This window comes from Cygnus atratus, chromosome 25 (assembly GCF_013377495.2).
Source record: "Cygnus atratus isolate AKBS03 ecotype Queensland, Australia chromosome 25, CAtr_DNAZoo_HiC_assembly, whole genome shotgun sequence".
NCBI classification, from domain to species: Eukaryota; Metazoa; Chordata; class Aves; order Anseriformes; family Anatidae; genus Cygnus; species Cygnus atratus.
Genome location: NC_066386.1, coordinates 2,087,662 through 2,108,920, shown reverse-complemented (window position 1 = coordinate 2,108,920; position 21,259 = coordinate 2,087,662). Strand labels below are relative to the sequence as shown.

The 21,259-nt window shown below is 54.4% G+C and overlaps 1 protein-coding gene across 2 annotated transcripts; it reads left to right on the top strand.

Moving 5' to 3' along the window:
* The first annotated feature begins 71 nt into the window (after window positions 1-71).
* On the top strand, window positions 72-20,412 carry CAVIN1 (caveolae associated protein 1). Of its 2 annotated transcripts, XM_050715513.1 has the most exons (4): window positions 182-444; window positions 634-816; window positions 2,712-3,161; window positions 18,283-20,412. In XM_050715513.1, the coding sequence occupies exons 3-4, from the start codon at window positions 2,742-2,744 to the stop codon at window positions 18,946-18,948; spliced, it is 1,086 nt and encodes a 361-aa protein (XP_050571470.1). In that variant the 5' UTR covers window positions 182-444; window positions 634-816; window positions 2,712-2,741; the 3' UTR covers window positions 18,949-20,412. The 2 variants fall into 2 exon arrangements, with proteins under 2 accessions (XP_050571471.1, XP_050571470.1); XM_050715514.1 differs by lacking the exon at window positions 634-816 and having other exon boundaries at window positions 72-444.
* The last annotated feature ends 847 nt before the right edge of the window (window positions 20,413-21,259 follow it).

Genomic DNA, 21,259 nt, shown 5'->3' with positions numbered 1-21,259 from the left:
GCAGCTGGGTCTTGCTATTTATGAAGTCAGCGAGCTGAGCGGTTTCCTCTGGTCACAGGAACTTCCACAGGCTGATGTGGAAGCAGATGCTGCGCCTTGCTTTCCTCTGTTGTCCTGCGTACATCTGGCGGCTTTTCTCCGAACCTGAGTCACTCTCGTTTTTGTTAGGACTGCCTGTCCCCTGCCTATATAAAGAGTCCGCGGTGGCGCCGTGAAATTGCTGAGATATTCGAATGATCTGAGATATTTCTGGGATATTTCAATATCTGTGGCACAGCCTAGGCGTGGAAGATCCAAGGCTCAAACTGTGTCTGCGCAATAAGAGCACCAAGACGTTGTTCGCGCTACAAGAGATCGAGACGCTTTTCACTTGCCCTTTGGGATCAAACCAGCGTGAAGGCTCCGAAGGGAAGGCTGCGGTTTGCCACCTATTGGCTCTTCCCGGTATGTCTCCGCTGCGGAAAATGGCTGAAATGAAATTAGGCTCAAGACAGAAAATTACTCATCGCGTTTTAGCGCGGGGTGGGGCTGCTGCGTGCTCAGGGAGCACAGAACGTGGCTCTTGGTGCGTCCTCCTGAGCATCAAGACCGAAACCGAGTTCCTGCTCTGACGATTTGTCTCTCTCTGTCTAGCCTGATGCGCTCGCTCTGCTGCTGGTGGTTTTTATTCCCAGCTGGGGAAACCGAGGCGCAGCGATTGCGCCGAAGTCACACAGGGCAGAGCTGGGACGAGAGCGGCGCGCTGCTCGCGTCCCGGCCTGCGATGGAACTTCCCAGCAGACAGCTGCGGGAAGCCGCTCTGAAGAGAGATCCCCGGTGAGAAACAACGCGCTCTGGCAGGGGGGAAGGTTTTTTACATGGGGCTGACTCATCAGCACCAAACGCTGGAAATAAACGCGCAGGAAGAAAAAAAAGGTCCCTCCAGGAAAAAAACAGGGTGTAGACAAGCAAGCTATTTTTAATACGTGACATAACGCCATAGTGGAGGCTGCACAGCACGGCTTACTAAAACCCGGCCTAGATCAATGGCGCGGTGTGGGTACAACGGCCCTAAAAAGCAAGCTGTCACACGACGGAGAGCACGGGGGCACGGAAAGTGCTGAGTGCAGCGAGCATTCCTCATGAAACAATGTCCCTATACATCTGTTTGTGTGTAGTGGGTTCCCCAGCTTGTATGCTAGGAATTAGGGACTTCTTCCAGCGCTGGTCGAGGGAGGCTGTGAGCCTGGAAAGGACAAAAATTGTCGGGCATTTGTTTTATTTGCCAGCCTGGGGCAAAAGGCAAGGGCGGGCTGGACCCCAACCCAAGGCAGGATGTGTTATCAAGGCAAGGGGGAACCTGCAGCCTTGCCAGGGTGCCCACAGCCCTCCAGAGATCCCTCGGAGCCTGGGAGGGTTTCTGCCGCCTTGAGCAGCAGCTCGGCCCATCCATGGGTGGCCGCGTTCCTTTGGCTGAGCCAACACAGGAGTAGCGAAGTGACCCCATCCAGGGTCGCTCCCGAGACATGAGCTTTCCTTCTTCGTGTTCCCGTGCTTGGTCTTAGTGGGCTGTGGACACTGGGAGCTCCTCCCGAGCGTCTCCTTGCCCCGTGGTCCCCAGGCAATATTGGTCCCACAAGCTGTGAACTTCTGCCGACACTGTCAGAGTCTAGAACGTGCCTTGTGCCAGCCCCGAGGTTAAAAGTCAGCAAAATACGGGTTATTCCTTCCCTTTGTTTTCCAAAGCGTTCTGTGCTCTGTTAACTTACGAAATAAATGGGTTGGTGGTTTGTTGTTGTTGTTGTTTTGTTTGTTTATCCAGTAAAGCCCTGCGTAGCACAGTGCATGTGAGCACTTAGAGGTAAATTTTTGTATGGCATTTGCTGAAGTGTGCCCTGCATTTAGGGCTGGTGGCTAGCTCTGTCCGTGACTGAGGGTTGCAGAGCTGAGAGAGCTGCTTTGAGGCAGGAGTGGCCAGCTGCTCCACTTCAGGAGTGAATTATTCTTACTCCTTTTGCGTTAAATCTGTACAGAGTTGTGGTGCACTCTGCCTGCACCGGGGGCACTCCTACTGTTACATTCACACACACTGGAGCGTGCGTTTTTATGACCCAGGAGTTATGTGCCGTAACTACTCAATCCAAATTACAGCTTTTTTTTACAGAGTGTTGAAAATCAGGCTCTCAAAATCCTGGAAAAAAGGCTAACTGTTGGCAGAAGATCTGAATTCTCCAGCTGAACTTGAACGCGTGCAGTTGTTTAACCCAGCCTTCCTTTAATATACACAGCTGCGGTGTTTCTTTCTTTCCAGCAGCTTCCCGAGCCGTTTGCTCAAGGTTTTTGTTTTTTTCCTCTCATTGCTTATCATGCCTCTAGACTTATGGTAAAGAAGAGGTTTTTGAGTTCCAGAGCTTTGCATTCCTTGCTGAGCCGTGCCTGTGTTTGCATGCAAAGCCATCGCCTCCCCTCCAACTATTTTAATCATTTCAGAAAGGGTGGGTCATCAGGCATTTGGCAGCGGGCTCCTTTTATATAGCCGAGGTGGAGTCAGCCAATGACCTGCAAGCCTGGAAAATTTTGCAGGGCAGTTTCACTGGACAGCTTTGCAGGGCTGTGCCATTTGAATTTCAGCACAGACCTCCGCACACTGTGCTCTCCATTTCTGGCGTGTCTCCCAGCACAGAGTTTAGCTGAGGCTCGGGTTTAGTTTGCCCTCCTCTCTCTCCCTGCAGTGACAGCGTCCCCGGGCTGCGCTAGCGATCATGGAGGATACTACTTTGCAAATTATCGAGCCACCAACTGCTTCCGAGGCCTCCGAGGAGCAAACGCCCGAAGAACCCATCAAATCAGACCAGATCAACGGCGTGATGGTGCTGACCCTTCTGGACAAGATCATCGGGGCAGTGGATCAGATCCAGCTGACCCAAACCCAGTTGGAGGAGAGACAGCAAGAGATGGATAGCGCAGTGACCAGCATCCAAGGAGAGCTAACCAAGCTGACGAAGGCGCACACCACCACCAGTAACACCGTGAACAAGATGCTGGAAAAAGTGCGCAAGGTGAGCGTCAACGTGAAGACGGTTCGGCAGAACCTGGAGAAGCAGGCTGGGCAGATAAAGAAGCTGGAGGCCAACGAAGCGGAGCTCTTGAAACGCAGGAATTTCAAAGTCATGATCTACCAGGTAAGGAGCTGTTCCGCGACTTCTTTATGTTCTGTCAGTGGGTGTTTTCATCCCCGATGGCTCTGACACACTGCACGGTCCACTACTCGCCCCAGTTCCCCTGACTGGCTGGTGTTCCAAACGGAGGTGGGTCTGAAATAGCTCTCATTCATGTTTCAGTGCCGTCTGTGTGTCCTAAGAGAGTCGCTGCATTTAACAGGAATTATAATGAAAATAGCGGGAACGGCCCTAAGCACTTCTTGCAAAGGACTAGAAGTATCAAAATAACCCGATTTACTGCTTAACTTAAAAAAAAACCAAACAGGAATGCACTGGGGTCTGGGAGGCTCTGTGGTAAATCTGTCCGCTAACGTCTTTTCTACTGAGGGGCAACATGTGTAGTGCTCCGTGGAGAGCGATAATATTTCAGATTTGGGACATGCATTCTATAACAACAAGACACAGTAACCCCGGCACCGGGGTTAATCTCACTGGCTAGGACAGAGCCATTAGAGAAAATACAGAACAATTGCATGAGCTCATTAGTTCTTGGGTCTGCCTTTGCCATTGTGTTGGAACTATTTCCACATTCTCGTCACCGTAACCTGCACGTCTGGAGTCCTCTAGTTGTCTAATTACCGTAACAGCTTTAGTTTGCTTCATGTTCATCCCCCGTGTTAAGGGTTGGATTTTTCCTTTAATATTAAACAAGAGGAGAAGGAGGAATATGTTTCTCTCTTTTCCTGTTTGGAGCTAGTCTTCCTTGTCAGAGCAAATTCTCATATTGGGCCACGAAAGAAAAGTGAGTGAAATAGTTAATGGTTCAGCTGGAAGCCTCGGGGTTAGTACTAGACAGCGACAGGGACAAATAGAGAAGCGTCTAGTGCTGATCCCGGGAAGAGAGAGAAGAAAACCAGAAAAAAAACAGGAAAACACTTCTCACTACAGTGTTTGAAGGGAGAGCTTATCATAGTAGGCTCAGGAATCTAACAAGTGTGGGGCCCGTGTAACTCAGAGCTTAAGCATTTGTAGTTTTATCGTGCCTGAAAGGCTGAAGCACGCGAGCATATTCAGATCCTGCGGGCAACCTGACCAGTTTTATAGCTGTATTTATTGCAAGCTCCTTAAAGGCTTTTTTTGGGAGGACGGACCTAACCGTGGAAAAATACGATAGAACTCTCCATGTCCTGCAGAAGCCACAAACGTTACAAAATGAGAAGAGTGAAGGGAATTGTTTAAACAAAACATTCCTTGTGGTTATGGAAATAGGTAGGAAGTTGGCAAGCTCCCGGGTCCTTTGGAAGCATCCTAAACATTGGCAGATAGTCAGTTTGTGAGCTGTTCTTTTTGGTTTTGGTGTTGCTCATGAATGTAAAGTAAAATTTTTCTTTGAATTTAAAAAGTACAAATCAGCTTCTAAAGGAAATCGGGGCAAAACTGACACTGATGCGATGAGGCCAGAACAACTTCTGAGTGAATCAGATGAGAGGGAACTGCATCAGGGATTTTACAATAAAATCCACGATGGGTTTTTGATGTGTGAATACTAGAAAGAACTGGGCAAGAAGAATATTAATGTGACTGAGTAACAAACACGGTTATCTGGAGTACTCTTGTGCTGCGTTGCTGTGACAAAGGCAGACCCATGCAACGAGAAATTGGATTGTAGGATTAGGACCACAGGGAATCCCCTCAAAGAACGTGGTGTATTTTTGCCTTCCTCTGCAGCATAACCACTGCTCTCTGCGTACAGCAGAAACATAGTTTTGGTCAACAGAAAATATTCCTAAATTATATCAGTCTACAGTCTGTCTCAGAGCTGCAGTGATTATTTCTCATATAGAAAACTGATATATTTTTTTCATAGCTGCATTAATCTGTAGATTGAACTCCATAAAAAGATCACCACGAGATTTTCATTGTACAGAAAACCGGACGGTGTGGCTTGGTGTAAGGAAAAAGCATCTGTTGTATGTAAGAGTCTCTCTTACTGGTGAAAAGCTTCTATTCTATGGAAGTTCAGCATCTGGGGGGATTTGGGAAGTGTAGCTTTAGGCTTTGTGGAGTTTTATCCTACTTTTTTTTTTTTTTCTGGGACAACAGTGTTTTTAGAGCTTGCATCTTACTGTAATTATGGAGATGCCAGTCTTCACAAATGTCTAACGCAGGCTGACTGGGAATTGCAGAGCAGATTTGCCAAAACATCGGGTTACAATTTTGTGTATTGATTTATTCATCTGTATATTTTATTGCTGTCGGCAATTCTAGGCATATCAATGACAAGAGTGGTACTTTGTCTGGAATTATGCAAAACAGATTATTCTAATGCATTTAAATAGTAAAACTCGACAAGGATAGACGTGACAGTTTTTGTGTATACATCGTAGAGGCATTTATCAAACCAAGGATGACGTTGTGCTGCTTTACTGATATCAAACGATGCTGTTTGTTGCAAGAAGCCTTACTGATTCTCTCCAGATTACCCATTTACTAATATCCTTCTGTGTTTCAGTCTTAATAATGATGAAATATTTGCAATGTATTAACAGTCTGTAAAGCCAAAGCTTTACAGTGGCCTCCACCCTGGGGGTTTAAATGTGGAAATTACTATTTTTTCCTAACTGTGTCTATCATAAAAACAAACAGCCAAATTACAAAATAACTTTTGTCTAATTCAGTGTTTTGCTTCTGAAGATCCAACTGCCTATCAAAGCTTAAGTTATGTAGTCTCTTGGAAATCTAATTAGTTCTGTCATGGGGAACAATATTATTGCTACTTTCTAACTCGGAAAAAGCTGCCTTTGGAAAGCTGTGATTAACTTCCCTGCGTAATTGCATTTTCAGTTGCTGTGGATAAAAATGCAAAGATTTACTAGTCTTCTCTTCTGGACAAGAGACAAACTCGAGACACCAAGTATTACATAAAAACAGCGATGGCTATTTTCAAGCAAGGTAGCTGAGGAGAACAGTCGTCATGCTCTAAACAGATTTAATATTGCATGATTCTAAGGTTTGAAGAAATAAAAGGTGTTACAGACAAATCAGCTCTTTCCAGGTTATAGATTTTTGGTTCTTCTCTCAGCGATGAATGCTGGGTCTCCAGCAGCTACGGAAGGGACTATTTCAGGAGTGCAAATAAGACCTTTTGGCACCTTGAGAGAAGAGGTCAAACTGCATGCAAGTGTTAGATTTTGCTAGCTGTTAGCTGAGGAAGAAGTGAAAATCAAATTGTATTCGGCTTGACCTGTGGAGATGAGCCTAAAGCGCGTCTGTGTTAGTTTTAAAATTTGGGGGAGAAGTTCAGTACTGAAAATCACGTCCGTGGGGGCCTGCTGAGAGCAAGGCATTAAACAGAACATTTATGGACATCACCTGCAGCAACAGATGTAGGCACACTTGCTTTTGCTCATTTTCTCAAATACACTCTGACCTGGTTTTGTCGGGGGCTGCTCTGATCTCTGCCGAGGTAAGAGTTTTCCTACGGGCTTAACTTGGGCAATTAGATCGAAAATGAAATTTGAAAAAAAAAAAGAAAAAAACTCCTCCAAATTGCCACAACTTTTGGTTTTGAAAACGAGTCCACCGAAAAAAGGTGACAACACTCATGTGAACAGAAGTTCCGCATTCTTATCAGAAACTGGACTTTCCTTCCTAAAACGTTCGATGTCGGATGGCTGCGTGTGTTTGTTAGCAGCACGTACGGAGCTCCTCAGTACTCCTGTGCCTTCTGTCCCAGGCTCCTGCCTTGCAGAGAAATTAGGACACCAAAGTACCAAATCCGGTTAGAGTGGCTGCTAATGAAAACAAAACGGAGTGACTTCATCCCAAATATCCTGGGTTTAGACAGAGGAAACTGGGCTGATTACTACAGTTCGCGGTGAAATAATGGGAGTCTAATGCACAAAGCTGTGCGCTCAGACCAGACAGGGCGCCTCATTCATCGGACGGGCAGCACGTGTCAGCAGTTATGTAAGCACGGGATTTTTCCTCCAAATGTTTTTTTTTTTTTTTTTTTTGACAATTAAACCTATTTCTGTAAATGTCAAGGGCCTGGTTTTTCTTACAGCCAGACATCTGAACGCTTGCAGCCCTCGGCACACGTATTAGGTGTTGAGTTTCTGAAATGTGCCGGTCCTTTCTTTTGAGGCTTATGTGGGAGCTGAGCTCTAGGGAAAGCCTGGCTCGTGATGTACAGCTTCATTGATATGAAATACAAATCCTTGATGGTTTCGCAGGGTCGGAAGCTCCTGCAGGACTTCTCTGCTCTTTGTTTGAACCCAGCAGCTGCTCAGAGCCCCGCAAGGAGCGGAGTTTCCCGGGGAAGGGCCGGGTGGTTACTGCAGCAGGGCCGAAAGCGACCGCCGGCGGTACAATGAGTGGGGTAGGTAGGGCTGCACGGGGAGTATAAATAGCACAGCTTGGCTTTTGTGCCTCCAGTGGGCCTTATACGGACGGGAGCAGTAAGATCACAGGGAGGAGGGATGAATTTCAAACCCACGCCTTGCTGTGGCGGATTCGGAAGCCAGATCTGAGCTTTTTGGGGGCTGCGCTCCCCAAAGCAGAGCGTGGGGCTCCGGGAGGAGAGCCGCCGGCAGCGCAGGGAGCACGGGCAGCTCCCGCCTCTGCAGCAGCCGCACCCAACTTCCCCGGGGCTGTCGCTTTTCTCCCCGTCCTCAGCAGCATTTTGGTTGCCCCCAGCTACGGTTTTGTTTCAAATTAATTGTTCTGAAATGAAAACCGTATGAGTCTAAGGACAGCAGAGAGTTTGTGATAACCGGAGCGATCTGCCGTCCCAAATAACAGCCCGTGTGCCTTACAGAGCTTGGATTCAGTGGAGTTTGCCCAACTACAGGCATCTTTTTTTTTTTTTTTTTGTGGGAATATCAACCCAGAAAGCTGTTGTATCTTCACTTCTCTTCTCCTACTTTTGGCCACAGAAGTAGCAAAATGAGAGGTGAAAGATTGCCAACCTGGGGAAGGGGGGAAATCTTGTTCCAGTCGTTTCCTTCGGGCTGCAGCCCCGACTTCAGCTGTGTGTTCTCCCTCCATTGTAAGGGCACCGTGTTGACATCCTGATGGGCAACGATCCCTTCGTATTCTCTGCGTGTTGCTGGATTATAAAAGTCTCAAGGTAATGGTTCAGAGGAGACTGTGACCCTGAAGGATTTCAGGATGTTAATGGCTCTCGTTTCCAGGGTTTTCCCCAGTGCAAATTGTCAGTCTTTCTACCAAAAGACAGCTCTGGATCATGGGTTTCTCTGTTGCAGCTCGGAATCAACCTCATTAATATTTCATCCCTCAGGTATTATTTATATGCAGCTAGTGCCAGGACTGTTTGTTTTGCTGAAACCCTTTCAGCACTAAAGTCACACACTGAGCTGTGTAGCAATAAATCGTCTCAGAGCAAAGGGCCAGAGGTTTCTCAGCCAGTTGAGATAGGGTTAGATTAGATCTTTAGTGGCTCATAAAAATAAAACCAAAGGTAATATTCCTTCTAATCACATATGCTTCTCGCAGGCGTCTCTTGTGCCTACCAGCAGTGGATCTGAGCTTTTGTCATCGTGTCTGTGATGCCAGGAGGGCTGCTGCACACAGCAGAATAACCGAGAGCAGAATTTGCCCGCAGTGCTTACTGGGCAAGGTGGCTGCTGTGCTCTAGTTTCCAGTGAGATCGCGGTTCATTTTCCCATTCGTAAGCTAGATTGGAGTGCTTAGCAGACACAAATTAACCCATCGAGGCCACATGTAACCCGGTTTGCAGGTCTGGGATTAGAAGCCAAAGGATTCAAGAAGCCGGTCTGCGCTCAGACTGCACCCCTCCCTGGAAGGGAGTCCGACCAGATGGTGAAGGCTGCTTGGTGTAACAGGCCCCGCAGAACACTGGAAGGGATGCGAGCATCATGGAAGAAGCGGCGTTCCTGCATATCATCTCCATTTCTCCCATTTTAGTTGCTCTCATGCTTTTGAGTAAGCGCGACGCGCTGGCTGGCACGCTTCCCCCTGCGTCCTCCAGCATTACTCACAAACAGGCACTGAGCTGCTCGCGGGTGAGTCAGAGCACGGTCGCTCCATCCCAGCTCCAGGCAGGGCACGCTCCTTTCTGCAGGGCTCTGCGGGTGCGAGGAGCGAGGAGCTAAGCTCCAGCAGAGCCATTTTTCCAAAGAGCTCGCTGCTTGACTCGCACAGACTTTGTGCAGCTGGGGGTTTTTCCTGCGTCTTCGTGGAAGCTGCTTCTTGCTCTGCTGCACTGGCCAGGAGCGTAAAATGCTGTCTGTATCCAAGTAGCGAGTAGAGATGGATGCAGTTTCCACTCTGATGCATCTGTGACCAGCATAAAGCACAATACTGCCTCCTAGGCTTTGAGGCAACATGCTTAGCCTTCTTTTTCCTGTTTAGGATAACGTTGTCCTCTTAGTTCTGGAAGATTTTCTCCAAGCTATAAAGTATCTGAGGAATCCTGCCCAGCGCTGTTCAGCTGCGAGATAAGACAAAGACCAGAGACAAAGATGCTCCGTGTCAGTTAGGGAAAATCAAATATTTAGAATAAAAAGTCTCAGGATGTTTAGCCTGTACCTGTTACGTGAGGATGCAAATGTCAGTATCAGCACCGATCCATCTGCCTATCATCTGTAAGGCAAAGCCCATCTTTATTGGTTTGCTGTTCAGAAATAGGTCTGGAGTTATTAATCAGTTGGGACAGGTTTATCCGGGAGGAGCAGGTTGTGCAAACAGACTGATAATAGAATCAAAACGTTTTTCTTCTGACAGAGAGAGAAAAAAAAAAAAAAGTCTTTTCTCTCTGCAGTCTATTTATTTGGCGGTTTCCTACAGACCTGCCTTTCTTCTGACTCACTGTTAGGCAAAAGCGTTTTTTCCAAACACAGCCTCCTTCGCAGCGAGGACTCCCTGCACCGTTCCTCCCTGGCTCTTCACCATCAAGTTTGAACTTGCTCCAGCGCCTGTACCAAGCTGCTCATTCTCACCAGCTAATGAAGAAGATACGGCCTTTTAAGAGATAACTTCTAGGACACGGAGTAACTAGAGATACTTGCTCGAAAAAGGTGCCAGAAAGATTGCACAATGCACAAAATTACAGAGGGTAGAACAGCTTCTGCTAGTCAGGGAGATGCTGCTTGAGAAGGAATTAGTTTATCCCTTTAACATTTATCTAATCCCAAACTATTTTGCTTTTTCCCCTCGTATTTTAGAGCTTTTCCTTTGTCTCAGCAGCGTTGTTCTGGTAACTTCTCACTGCAGGGTTCAGTAGTCCTGCAAAGGATTCAAAGCTTCTCTTTTTCTGGACCTCTTGTGACACTATTGGAGACAAAATCCGTCCAACTTTTGGAATGTAAGAGTCAAAGCCAAGCTTTTTGCATTTGGAGGGGTTAATTTTACATGCCAGCTGCTCCTCGGGCTGCTGAGTAGCCACCCGCTGTCCTCAGAATGTGTTTAGCAGACGAGAGGGTTCTGATGTTGCGGGGAGCGTATTTGCTGCGTCGCTGAGCGGAGCTGTCTGAGCTGCTGGGCATTGTCCAGCTGGTTCAGGGCATTGTCAGTGCTCTGACAAAGCCGGGTGGATGGAGTTCTGGAATCGCACACGGCTTTTTCCATCTCTCCAGCTCGTGTATTTGAGTTAACAGATACAGAATTTACAGTCTCTGTCTTTTCAGAATCTCACACATCGAAACAAACTCTGCTTTCAGCTACACCCGAACGAAGTGGAGATATCTCCAGCATAACTTATCTCAAACCACTCTGAACAGCAGCGTGAAAAGAGAGCAGGGTCTGACCCTAAGGCAGCATTCAAAATAAACGTGCATGAAATCACAGCGGGGATTCTGCATTTCCTAGGGCTTGTTGTGAGGTAGAGGAAGATACTCTTCCTTCTCATAAATCTTTGCTGACTGTCTTTTCTGTCACATTTTGCTGCCTGCCTTCTCCCTTTGCTAAATCCCGCCGTGTCTTTCCCTTCTGCCTGTGCTTACACTAACGGGGATTATGTTTGTTGGCAATATTCCTAACCAGATCGGCCAGCAGGGAGACGGTAAGTTTTTTCCACTGTGCTTCCTTTCCACCGGCCATTGAAATGCCGTTTTCCTCACCTCAGCCCGAGAAGATGCAGAGTGTGCCCTGTGAGCCTGCGCCAGGGACTGCCCTCTGAGCCCTCTCCAGGAACGCTTCCCCACGCCCGCGCTGCCCAAAGTGCCGTGGCCCAACCCAGCAGAAGACGTGAGAGGAGGCAGCAGTCTTAGGGCCTCGGAGGAGAACCCCTGAAGATTGTTTTGAACCTCTTCTGAACCTCTGAAAGCTGCTAATTCCAGCGCCATTGCCTTCCCCGCCTGTCTGAGGCTGCTGCAAGCCTTTAGACCTGCAAGGCTGATCCTTGCAGCTGCCAGAAGTGCCTCTGCTTGTTGACTAATCCGCTCGCTGTTTGCTGCATGCTGCTGCCAGTGTTAGGACGGGAGCTGAGGAGCTGGCATTTTCTCTCAGGCATTACAGGACTTGTCTCACGCTACCTCTGCCACCAGGGAGGGAGGCATTGCCGTACGGCTTGCGCAGAGGACTGGCAGCCAGGTGCAGTTGGCCCTGTTAGTCGTGCCGTGGCTGGGCAAATCCTGCCCGTTTTCTGAGCCTCGGTTTCTCCCTCTGAAATCCAGACTTGACAATGCCGACCTCCTCAGACTTGCCGTAAGGTTTTTGTAGGTGTTTGTGAAATGGTTTGGAGTCATTGTTTTAAATAGCACAAACTGCATGACGTAAAACTAAATCTGTCCCACGCGAACAGTGCAGCACCCGTTTCTGTTCAGTGCCGGGCTCTGTTCCCCAGGGACTACACTTCGCACACACCTGGAGAGGGCAGGGACTCTGACAGGTATTTACCTACCACTTATCTCAAGCTACAAGGGTGGCTGGGCACAGTGCCCTGCTATGCTTCTTTTTATTGTGTGGCTGCTGGAGAGAATATCTCAGTCTCCAGTTGCCTGCACTCAGGGTGATCGCTCAGTTTTGTACAAAATGCCGTCCCGTCGGAGGAAAGGACCAGAAGGAGAGCCAGGCAAAGGTGAACTCAGCACAGGAATCTGGGTATATCTGGCAGAAGCTGCCAGTGAAAACTTTTCCTTTTCAAGGAGAGTGACAAGATATTTGAAATGACAAGCAAGCAGAACCCCACAGTTATCGTTAGAGATACAAGAGCCTGAAAGCAATTATCTCCAAAGGAAAAGCCTTTTCCAGCAAGGTGCTGAAAGAAGGAAGCACAGCCTTCCTCTTTTCCGTGCAGGGCATCTTTAAGTCCCCGAGCTCTCCTAGGTGGCTATCAGGCATGTTGCTGTTACGCAGCAATACCCGAATCCTCCTTCCCTTGACACTGGTGGAAGGTGAGCACAGCAAAGCATCCTCAGAGGACTGGCAGAGCGAAGCAGGTCGTGCGGCTGTGGGAGCGCAGAACTTTTACTTCTCTGGCAGGGCTCGGCCTGACCTGGAAGGCTGCCTTCTGCCCAGATGCTTGTAATTCCTCCCGCAGCCTCCCCCGGGCCACAGCTTGTCTGCCCTGCCCTGGGTGGGCAGGGGAAGGGCGCAGGGGGTGCAGCGAGCTCAGGCCCAGCCACCGCCAGCCAGGATCGGCCCTTTTTGGTCACAGGAGGACGGGGGGATGTGAGCTGGTCGTGCTCTGCATGTTACAGCTGCATGTCAACCAAAGCCAACCCCGTGTGCTCTTGCAGTCGTGTAAAAATAGCTGAACGAAATGAATTGCAGATGTGATTAGCATGCGCGTGTGAAAAATGCCTCAGTCCTTCCATTAAACCTCCGAACTGGAGATCAGACCGGCTGGGAGTGCTGGGACTCTTTTTTTTTTTTTTTTTTTTTAACATGCTGATAAAACGAGCCCTCTATTCAACAGCAATCCAGGGGCCCTTCGCGAGCTTTGGGAGCGTTCCCCAGGTTTGCTGGCGATTCTGCAGTCCTTCAGGAGCTCCGCGGGGCTGGGAACGCGGCTCAGCGTTGTGTCTCGTTGGCCCCGCGTGTGACAAGGGACGTGTTTACTTGTGTTGTGGCAACCAGGCGGAATGTGCACGGCCCGGGTGACTCACTGCGAGGGAACTCGGGGCTCCAAAACAAAGCCAGATAAAAAAGCCCGCTTAGCGGAGCAAAGCGGAGACCCGAACAGCTTTGAATCGCTTGAAGCAGAACCAACACGGAGCGCTCCAGCCCCCTGCCAGCTGGCAGCCAGCTGGGGACGGTGCACGAGCCCCTCCCGGGTGCCCCCGGGTCTCCAGGCGCGCAGGCTGCCGGTCCCGCGGGCTCCGCGAGCGGGCAAGGAGCGTCCCGAAGTGAGCTGCTTCCCCGGGGAGCTCCGTGCCGAAGGGACGGTGCAGCTGCACGTGTCAGATTATGAAACGGGCTTTGGGGCGGCAGGCTGTAAAGGGGTGAAAGTAAAGCGGAACGGTCGAACTGGAGCCGGAGCTGAACGTGAAGCACGTCGGGTTGGAAGGGGCTCGTTGCTCGGTTCAGCACACGCACGGACACACGGTGCTGGGCGTATCTGTGCTGCGTGCACAGAGCAGGAAGATTTTTGTTGTCTCGGGATAAAAATCTGCTGCGAAATCTTGTTTACCCGCTGTCTTTGTGCCAGCTGGACTCAGGCTGCCTTAGAGAACAGGGTTGGTTTGCATCTGCCGATGGGGACGGAGCGTTCGGACGCCCCACCACGCAGGGATGCCAAGACCCAGGACTTTGGACTCGCCCACTTCAAGGGTCAGCGTTTTCCCAGTAAAAATAGAGCGGTTGGAATGCCTGCTGTTAAAACTGTGGCTCATCTGGACGGGTCACGAGCGCAACAAAGTGCACGCAGCACAGTGCCTTGCCCTGAGCGGGGATTTGTGCGGCAGCCACCCGTGGCCCCGGGATGGTTCCTGATTGTTCCAGCGGATCCCCATTGTCCCTCGCTGCTGTCACAGCGTGGGGAGGGGACCCGAGCGCGCCTGTCCCACCAGGCACGGAGGAGAAGATCCTTGCTGGGATGTTTGGGCAGCGCCTGGGTGCAGCTGGGAGCGACACGCTGGGGATGCTCGGCAGCAGTGCTCCTGTCCCCACCGCGGCACGCCGGAGCTGCTGGTGGCTCTCGCACCCGTGCCCAGTGCCAAACCTGGAGCTCGGTCAGCAGCAACGCTCCCTCAGTGCGGGTCGATGTAAAGTCGGGAAAGCGACCCACATGAAACGCGGCTGAAAATCCAGCAGCTGTCCTCCAGCTGGTTATCTACCACTAGGGTAAGCGGTCAGGCTGGAGAAGAGTCAGGGAAAAAATGTAGGAATCGTACCAGAAATCATAAAAAAGAGAGGTGCTGCCCCGAGCCCCCGGGCTGGCATGAAGGCCCTGCAGTGGGCACGGTGCCCCCTGGCCACCCTGCCTTCATTTTCAGGCCCTGCTGGAAAGGGAACAGGGGAGAGTTGCAAAGGGTTCCCCGAACACAGCTGGAGGTGAGCTCTAGGAAACGGCCCGGGGTTGGGGTTGGGGCATGTGGGGGCCTCCTTACGGAGAGAGCTGTGCGGAGACTTCAGTGTTTGAGCAGGAAGGGTGCCTTGAGAGAGGTGCGAGCAGAGTCTGAGTCCACAGTGCCTCTGGGCTGCGTGTAAATGGGTAAATGGGTACAGTTTGGGGGAATTAGGGTCAGCTGCTCTTCTCAGAATGCAATGGGAAGGGCTGCCGAGAGCGGCACCTTCACCCCAACCGGAGCAAGGCTGCCCAGTGGGAACTGCACCTTCACGCCTGCGAGGGGAGCAGATTTCTGGGGCTGTCAGGAGGGACATCACAGCTGCCGCTGCGACCCGTTCAGCTACATCGGAAAAACTCAGCGAGAAGACAAAATTTGATGGTTCTAACACCAGGGAAGGCGGTTATCTTACGTGGCAGACGTGGGGGTTTTGTGCTGGTGTTTCTTTTTGGACGCACATGCTCTGGAGTTAACAAGGGGCTGATAGGTATCGGAGCGCGCAGGATATGGCCCATTTCCAGTGACAGTCGTGCCAGGGGGAGCAGGGGATGCCTTTGTTCTGGCTCATTGTGTTGACGCGGAGGGAAGGAAGTGCTGGAGTTCCTGATGTTCTTGGCTCCGTGGGGCCAGGGTCTGTGCGAGTCTCGGGGATTGCTCCAGCAGGTGTTGTTGTGGAGGACGTGGTCCCGGCTTCCTAGCGGTGGGAATTTACTCCGGCCTGACCTGGCCCTCTTGAGAGCGTAGGCATTGTTTTCTCCTGAAGCGGCTAATGAAATGGAGAAAACACGTGTTGGTGCGTCACCTTCACCTCCAGAAAGCATCTGAGACCCGAGCTGAGGTTCAAGGGGTGAAGAGCCTCGTCCATTGCAGCTTTCTGTTCGAATAAAATCCAGGAACGAGACCCCAGAGTTTGCACTCTGACCACGGCACTGCAACCCCTTCGCTGAGCCGTGGCACTCATTTGTCACCGTTTACACACTTGTCCTCAGATCCCCTCTCATTTCTAGATCTGCTTGCCCAAGGAGCAGCGCTGTTCTTGGGGGAGAATGAGAAAACAACCGAAAACATCCGACTTTCGCATTCCATTCGCGTGGCGTGCGAACGCGCTGTCCCTTCTGGCACCGCGCGAGGGGTCGGGACGTCCCCGGCCGCCGCGGGCCCGCCGGGCTGGCGCAGAGGCAGCGCCGAAGAAACCTGCACAGAAACAGGTCTGGGGGCAGCGTGGCTCCTCAGGGACCTGTCCCCAGGGGCTGTTCTGACGGTGTGATGACCGGCACGTCCTGGCTCTTGACATCTGCGTGGCTCGTTGGCTTGCGGCCGGGTCGGTGCAGTGGCCACAGCCGGTGTTGTGCTGGGACCCCCGGTCCTTGCTCCCATCAAGTCCTGTCCCCTGCAGGGCTGGGAGTGGCACCTGGGCGTCCTGCTTTCCTGTCGTCCTCTCCAGATCTCAGCCCCGCAGAGTCTTCTCCAGATCTCAACCCATCCGAGTCCTCCAGATCTCAGCCCCGCAGAGTTTTCTCCCGATCTCAGCCCCGCAGACTCCGCTCCGTGCATGTTCGGGCTAAGGGGCGGCCGTGCCTCCTTCCTGCTGGCTTTCCGGCCGTGCCCGGCTCGCTGCTCCACGCCTCGCCCTCCCAGCTCCGTGGGTTAAAACAACTCGGGCAATAAATTTCTGGGCCGTGGGCTGCAGCCCCGCAGCTGCGAGGCTTTGTACAGTGAGGGGCTATTTCCAGCCTGTGCTGGGAACACAGAGGTGATTTCATCGCGGCAGGGCCGCACGCTATGTGCTGCTCGGATGAAAACCAATCCCGCCCCAGACCTGTGCCCCTCTCCTGGCCCGAGCGCCTCTCCTGTGCACATGCTTGTCCTCTGCCACGGGGATCACAAACTTGGCTGACCCAGGGGAGCGGAGAAGCTGAATGAATTTGCCTTCTGTCCCCAGCAGAGACAGCGTAACCCCGCTGTGCCTCAGGACCCGTCGCCTCCTGCCTCCTTCGGATACTGGCTCAGACAAAGCCCTGACCGAGCTCCCCAGCGCTGAAATGGGAAAAACAGGGCTGCACGCTCCGTCCCGGGAGATGGCCCAGCCCCACATCTGGATCCCTGCAAGCCTTGGGAAAGGCTGAGCGCAGACCCAGGGGTCAAGGCCAGGCTGGGCGGCGCGCCCGGGTGCCCGGGGCCGGATTGTGCCGCCACCTGCAGCCCAGTGCTGCACTGGGAGAACTGGGAGGAGAAGACAAGCCGCAGGAAGGGGTTCGGGCTGATGGGGAGGGGAAGGCGCAGGGGAACACAACGTGGCAGAGGGGCAGAGGATGCTTCAGCAGCTTGCGTGGGAACAGGAGCAGGGTCCTGCCGCGGGCAGGCGGTGCCGGGGGGTGAATCAGAGAGGCGAGTGCCCGCTGTGGCAACTGCTTCTCGGCTCACAGCCCTGTGTGAGCTTTCCAGCCGTGGTGCAGGCACACCTCTGCAAAAACAACGCTCCGGTCAAGGGCTGTTGGGAAAGCGAGCGCTGCCGCTGCCAGCATTTCCACCCCGGCCGCGGGCTGGGTGCGGCTGGAGCCTGCGTGCCCACCGGGCAGACACAGCCCACGTCCTCCGCCCTGGAGGGGTCTCGGCTGAGAGACCGGGGCTGGAAAGGCAGGAATGAGGCAGGAGACCTGGGTTTGGGAGCTTTCTGCGACGGCTTCCCCGTGCTTCGATGGCTCCAGCTCCCGGTCTCTGCTCCCACGCACGAGTGCCGTTGCTGGGTGCTTCTTAGGTGCACAGCGGAGGTGTGCTGTGCTCCAGCACGCTGAGCCACGAGGCGCAGGGCTATAAATAACGCCTGGCATTTCCTCCCAGGCTCCTGCTGCCCGTCTCCTTCCCTCCTTTGCTGCAGGAGCCCTGGGGCGGGGGGGTGGAAGATGCAGCCCCAGAGCCGCAGCGTCACCGTGCGCCTTGCAGGGCAGCTCTGCCCTGCCCTGCCCGCAGGTTTGTGCACCTTTCAGGGCGAGCAGCCAGGACGCCTGGGCTGTCCCACAGCCGCTGGTCCCTGGGCAGGCTGCTGCTCGCTTCTTGCGAGGGAGAGGGATGGCGTGCAGCGGGAAGCTCCCGGGAGGCTCTGGCTTTGCCCCGCTGTTTGCAGGATTACGGATTCTCCGCGGCTCGTCCTGCTGCCTCGTCCTCCCCACGCCCGTGTCCCGCGGCATGGGACGTGGGCAGAGCAGCCTCTGCGTGTGGGGGCGGGCTCAGCTGCAGGATCCGAGGGGACAGACAGAGCCTGTCGGACCTGGGGGCTCTGGGAGGAGGATGAAGCAGGAGGGGACGGGGCTGTGGCAGGGGCAGAGGAGAAAGGGAGAAGTCTCCAGTCCCAGTGCTCGCCTGCCTCTTCTCGCCCAAACGGGGTGAGCGGTGGGTTTGGAACCAGCCCGGCGCGCGCAGAGCGGTGTATGGGAGCTGAAATACAGCAGAGCCGTAAGATGCAGTGGGACAGAGCTGATCCTCTTCAGAGTAATTTATCAGGTGTGCTGACGGAGAGGATGAGCCCGGGCCGGAGGCTGCCTGGGTTTGTTCGGCCGCGAGCCGTCGCTGTGCTCGGCAGCACCACGGAGCGTGGCGGGGGCTGGCGAGGCTGGGTGCGTGTCTCACTGGCTCCGCTCTGTGTCTTGCAGGATGAAGTGAAGCTCCCCTCGAAGCTGAGCATCAGCAAGTCCCTGAAGGAGGGTGAAAAGCAAGAGAAGGAAGGCGAGGGTGAGGAGGTGCCGGCTGGTGAGGACCACGCGGAGGAGGATCACATCCAGCTCTCCTCGGATGAGGAGGTGGAGATCGAGGAGATTATCGAGGAGTCAAGGGCAGAGCGCATCAAAAGGAGCGGCATGAAGAGAGTGGATGACTTTAAGAAGGCCTTCTCAAAGGAGAAGATGGAGAAGACTAAGCTAAAGACCAAGGAAAACCTGGAGAAGACCCGCCACAACTTGGAGAAGACCCGCCACAACCTGGAGAAGAGGATGAACAAACTGGGCACCAAGATTGTGACTAACGAGAGGAGAGAGAAGATGAAGACCTCTCGGGACAAGCTGAGGAAGTCCTTCACCCCCGACCACACCATCTACGCCAGGTCCAAGACGGCCGTCTACAAAGTGCCACCCTTCACTTTCCACGTCAAGAAGATAAGAGAGGGCGAGGTGGAAGTCAAAGCCACGGAGCTGGTGGAGGTTGGCGGAGAGGAGGGAGAAAACTCGGATCTGATGCGCGGGGAGAGCCCCGAGATGCACACGCTGCTGGAGATCACGGAGGAGTCCGACGCGGTACTGGTGGACAAGAGTGACAGTGAGTAGGACCCGCGGCAGCGCGGAAGGGTTGCGGACGGACGGCTGAACACGGAACCAGTCACATTTTGAGATCTCTCCGCCCCGGTGCCCCGGGGGAAGTGTACACCATGCATCTTTACTACCCTGCAGAGCCGACGCCAATCCCCTGCCTGCTAGGACGAGGTGTATTTTATATTTTAGTTTTAGCACACAGGAACACGGGACTGTTTTTTCTTACACACGTCAAAATCACCCTCGGAGACCATTCCTGCCACAGGCTGCGTGAGAGCCCTCCAGCCACCGGCCCTGAAGACGAGCTCTGAGCGACGGGGACCCAGCCCAGCTGGAGAGTGCTAAAACCAAGATGATAACGGCTGTACACCTGCAAAACCCAAGCGCCCTCTGTGAGCAAAGCCCTGGTGTCAAGAAAGCTTCGTGCCAAGCAGCCTGCCCAGCCCACCGGACCCCGGCTCCCCGTGCCAGGCCGAGCGGGCAGCAAGCCTCCGCTCTGCGGGGCAGAGGATCTGCGACGCGCCCCGCACGCGGGAGGGGAGAACCGAGCGAATCCTGGGGATTTGCAGAGCGAAGGCGAAGCTGAGCGAGCCCCGCGGCACGCAGGCGGGTCTGCTCCGCTCTCCCCTCCCGAGGACCGGGCGGTGCCGGGACAGGCTCACCCCGAAGCCCGGCTGCCACCACGTCCCACAGACCGCGCCTGCCGCTGCTCCCCGCGCCGCTGCCGTTGCAGGGGCAGGGTGGGCGCCCGTTCCCGGGCTTGGGGTAAAGGTCTGCCTGCCAAAACCCTCCCCGGGGCAGGGAGCACGCGGAGCTGGGGCGCCGCGTCCCCCCTCCGCGGTGGCAGCGGGCAGCGAGGTGCCTGCTCGCTGGCCGGGGAGAGGGTGAACGCAGGCGGCGGTGCCGGAGAACCCAGCACCAGGTGAAATTCGTTGCCAGAAGGCATTTGGGATGTGCCGGTGCCTCGCCAGGCACTCGACCATCAGGGAGCAGCCTCGACACCTTGAGTATTCCTCAGCCCCTGCTTCCTCCAGGGGTCCCGGCGCGGCTCAGGCTCGCACCCCCCGCCCTCGCGCTTTCCCTCCCCGTTTCCTGCTTCCCGCCGGCTTCGCTCCGTCCCCCGCAGCACGGCAGCGCTCGGATCGATCGCGCCCCGCGGCTCCCCCCGGGGCTGCCACGCTCCGGCTCTCACGCACGCAGCCAGCGCCGCAGCATCGCCCCGGCCCCGCAGGAGCCGGCGGGAGGGCAGGAGGCCGCTCGCTCGCCTCGGCAGCTTCGCCCCGGGGAGCTGCGGACGCACGTGGGGACGCCGGGGCTGCTCCCGGCAGGCGGGCGAGGGAGGCGTTGGGCCGTGCTCAGCACCGGGGCTCAGCACCTCCCGGCGGTGCCGCCGCTTCCCTTCCCGGCCCGCTCCTCCCCAGGAGCAGGGAGGGCTGCTGCCGCTGGCCCGACTAAATATATAAACTTGCTTTTCCTCTCCGCATCGTTTCCCCTCTTCTTGTCCGGTGCCCCCAGCTCCCGGGGGTGGGGGGTGGGGGGGGGCGTCCTGCCCTGCTGCCTGCGCTGCCCCCAGGGGACGAGGCGCCAGCCCCGTGCGACCCCCGGGGACGCGGGGCTGGGGGGCGGCTGCGGGCGGGGGCCAAGGTGCGTGGGCTGAACGGGGGCTGCGAGGTGAAGGCTCCTTGACAGCGGACGGAGCAAACCCACCGGCTGCGGGCCCTACAAACCAATCGGTTCCGGACCCCACAGATCAACCGGCTCCCGGTCCTACAAACCGAGGGGCTCCGGGCCCTACAAATCAACCGGCTCCGGGCCCTACAAACCGAGGGGCTCACGGCCCCACACCGTCCCCACCCCGGGGACCAGGACGGGCGGCCCCGCGTGCCGCCGCTCCCACCGCGGGCGGCTCGTCGCCCCCGTGCTCCGTGCTCCCCACCGCCCGGTCATCGCCTTTTGGTTTTTGTTTGTTTTCTTTTTTTTTTTTTTTTTAACGCCTTTTTCCTCCTCGCCCAGCAGCCGCCCGGGGCACGGTGCCACCACCGGGCGCTGGTGGGGGGGGGGGGGGCTGCTGAGGCCTCTAACCGTTCCCTACGGCTGCCTCCCGGTGAGCGGCTCAGCTAATAAAGGCTCTTTCCTACGAGGACCGGCCTGCCGCCTGCTCACAGCGCCCGGGGCCGGGGGCACCCGTCCCACCGGGGGGGGGGGGGGGGCCACCGGGCACCCCCCCCCCCAGGCCACCAAAAGCCCCTTGGGGAGCCCGGTCGGGGCAGCCAGGCCTCGTCGGGGCTCGGCTCCGCGCCCCCAGGCCTCGTGGCTCCGCCGCCCC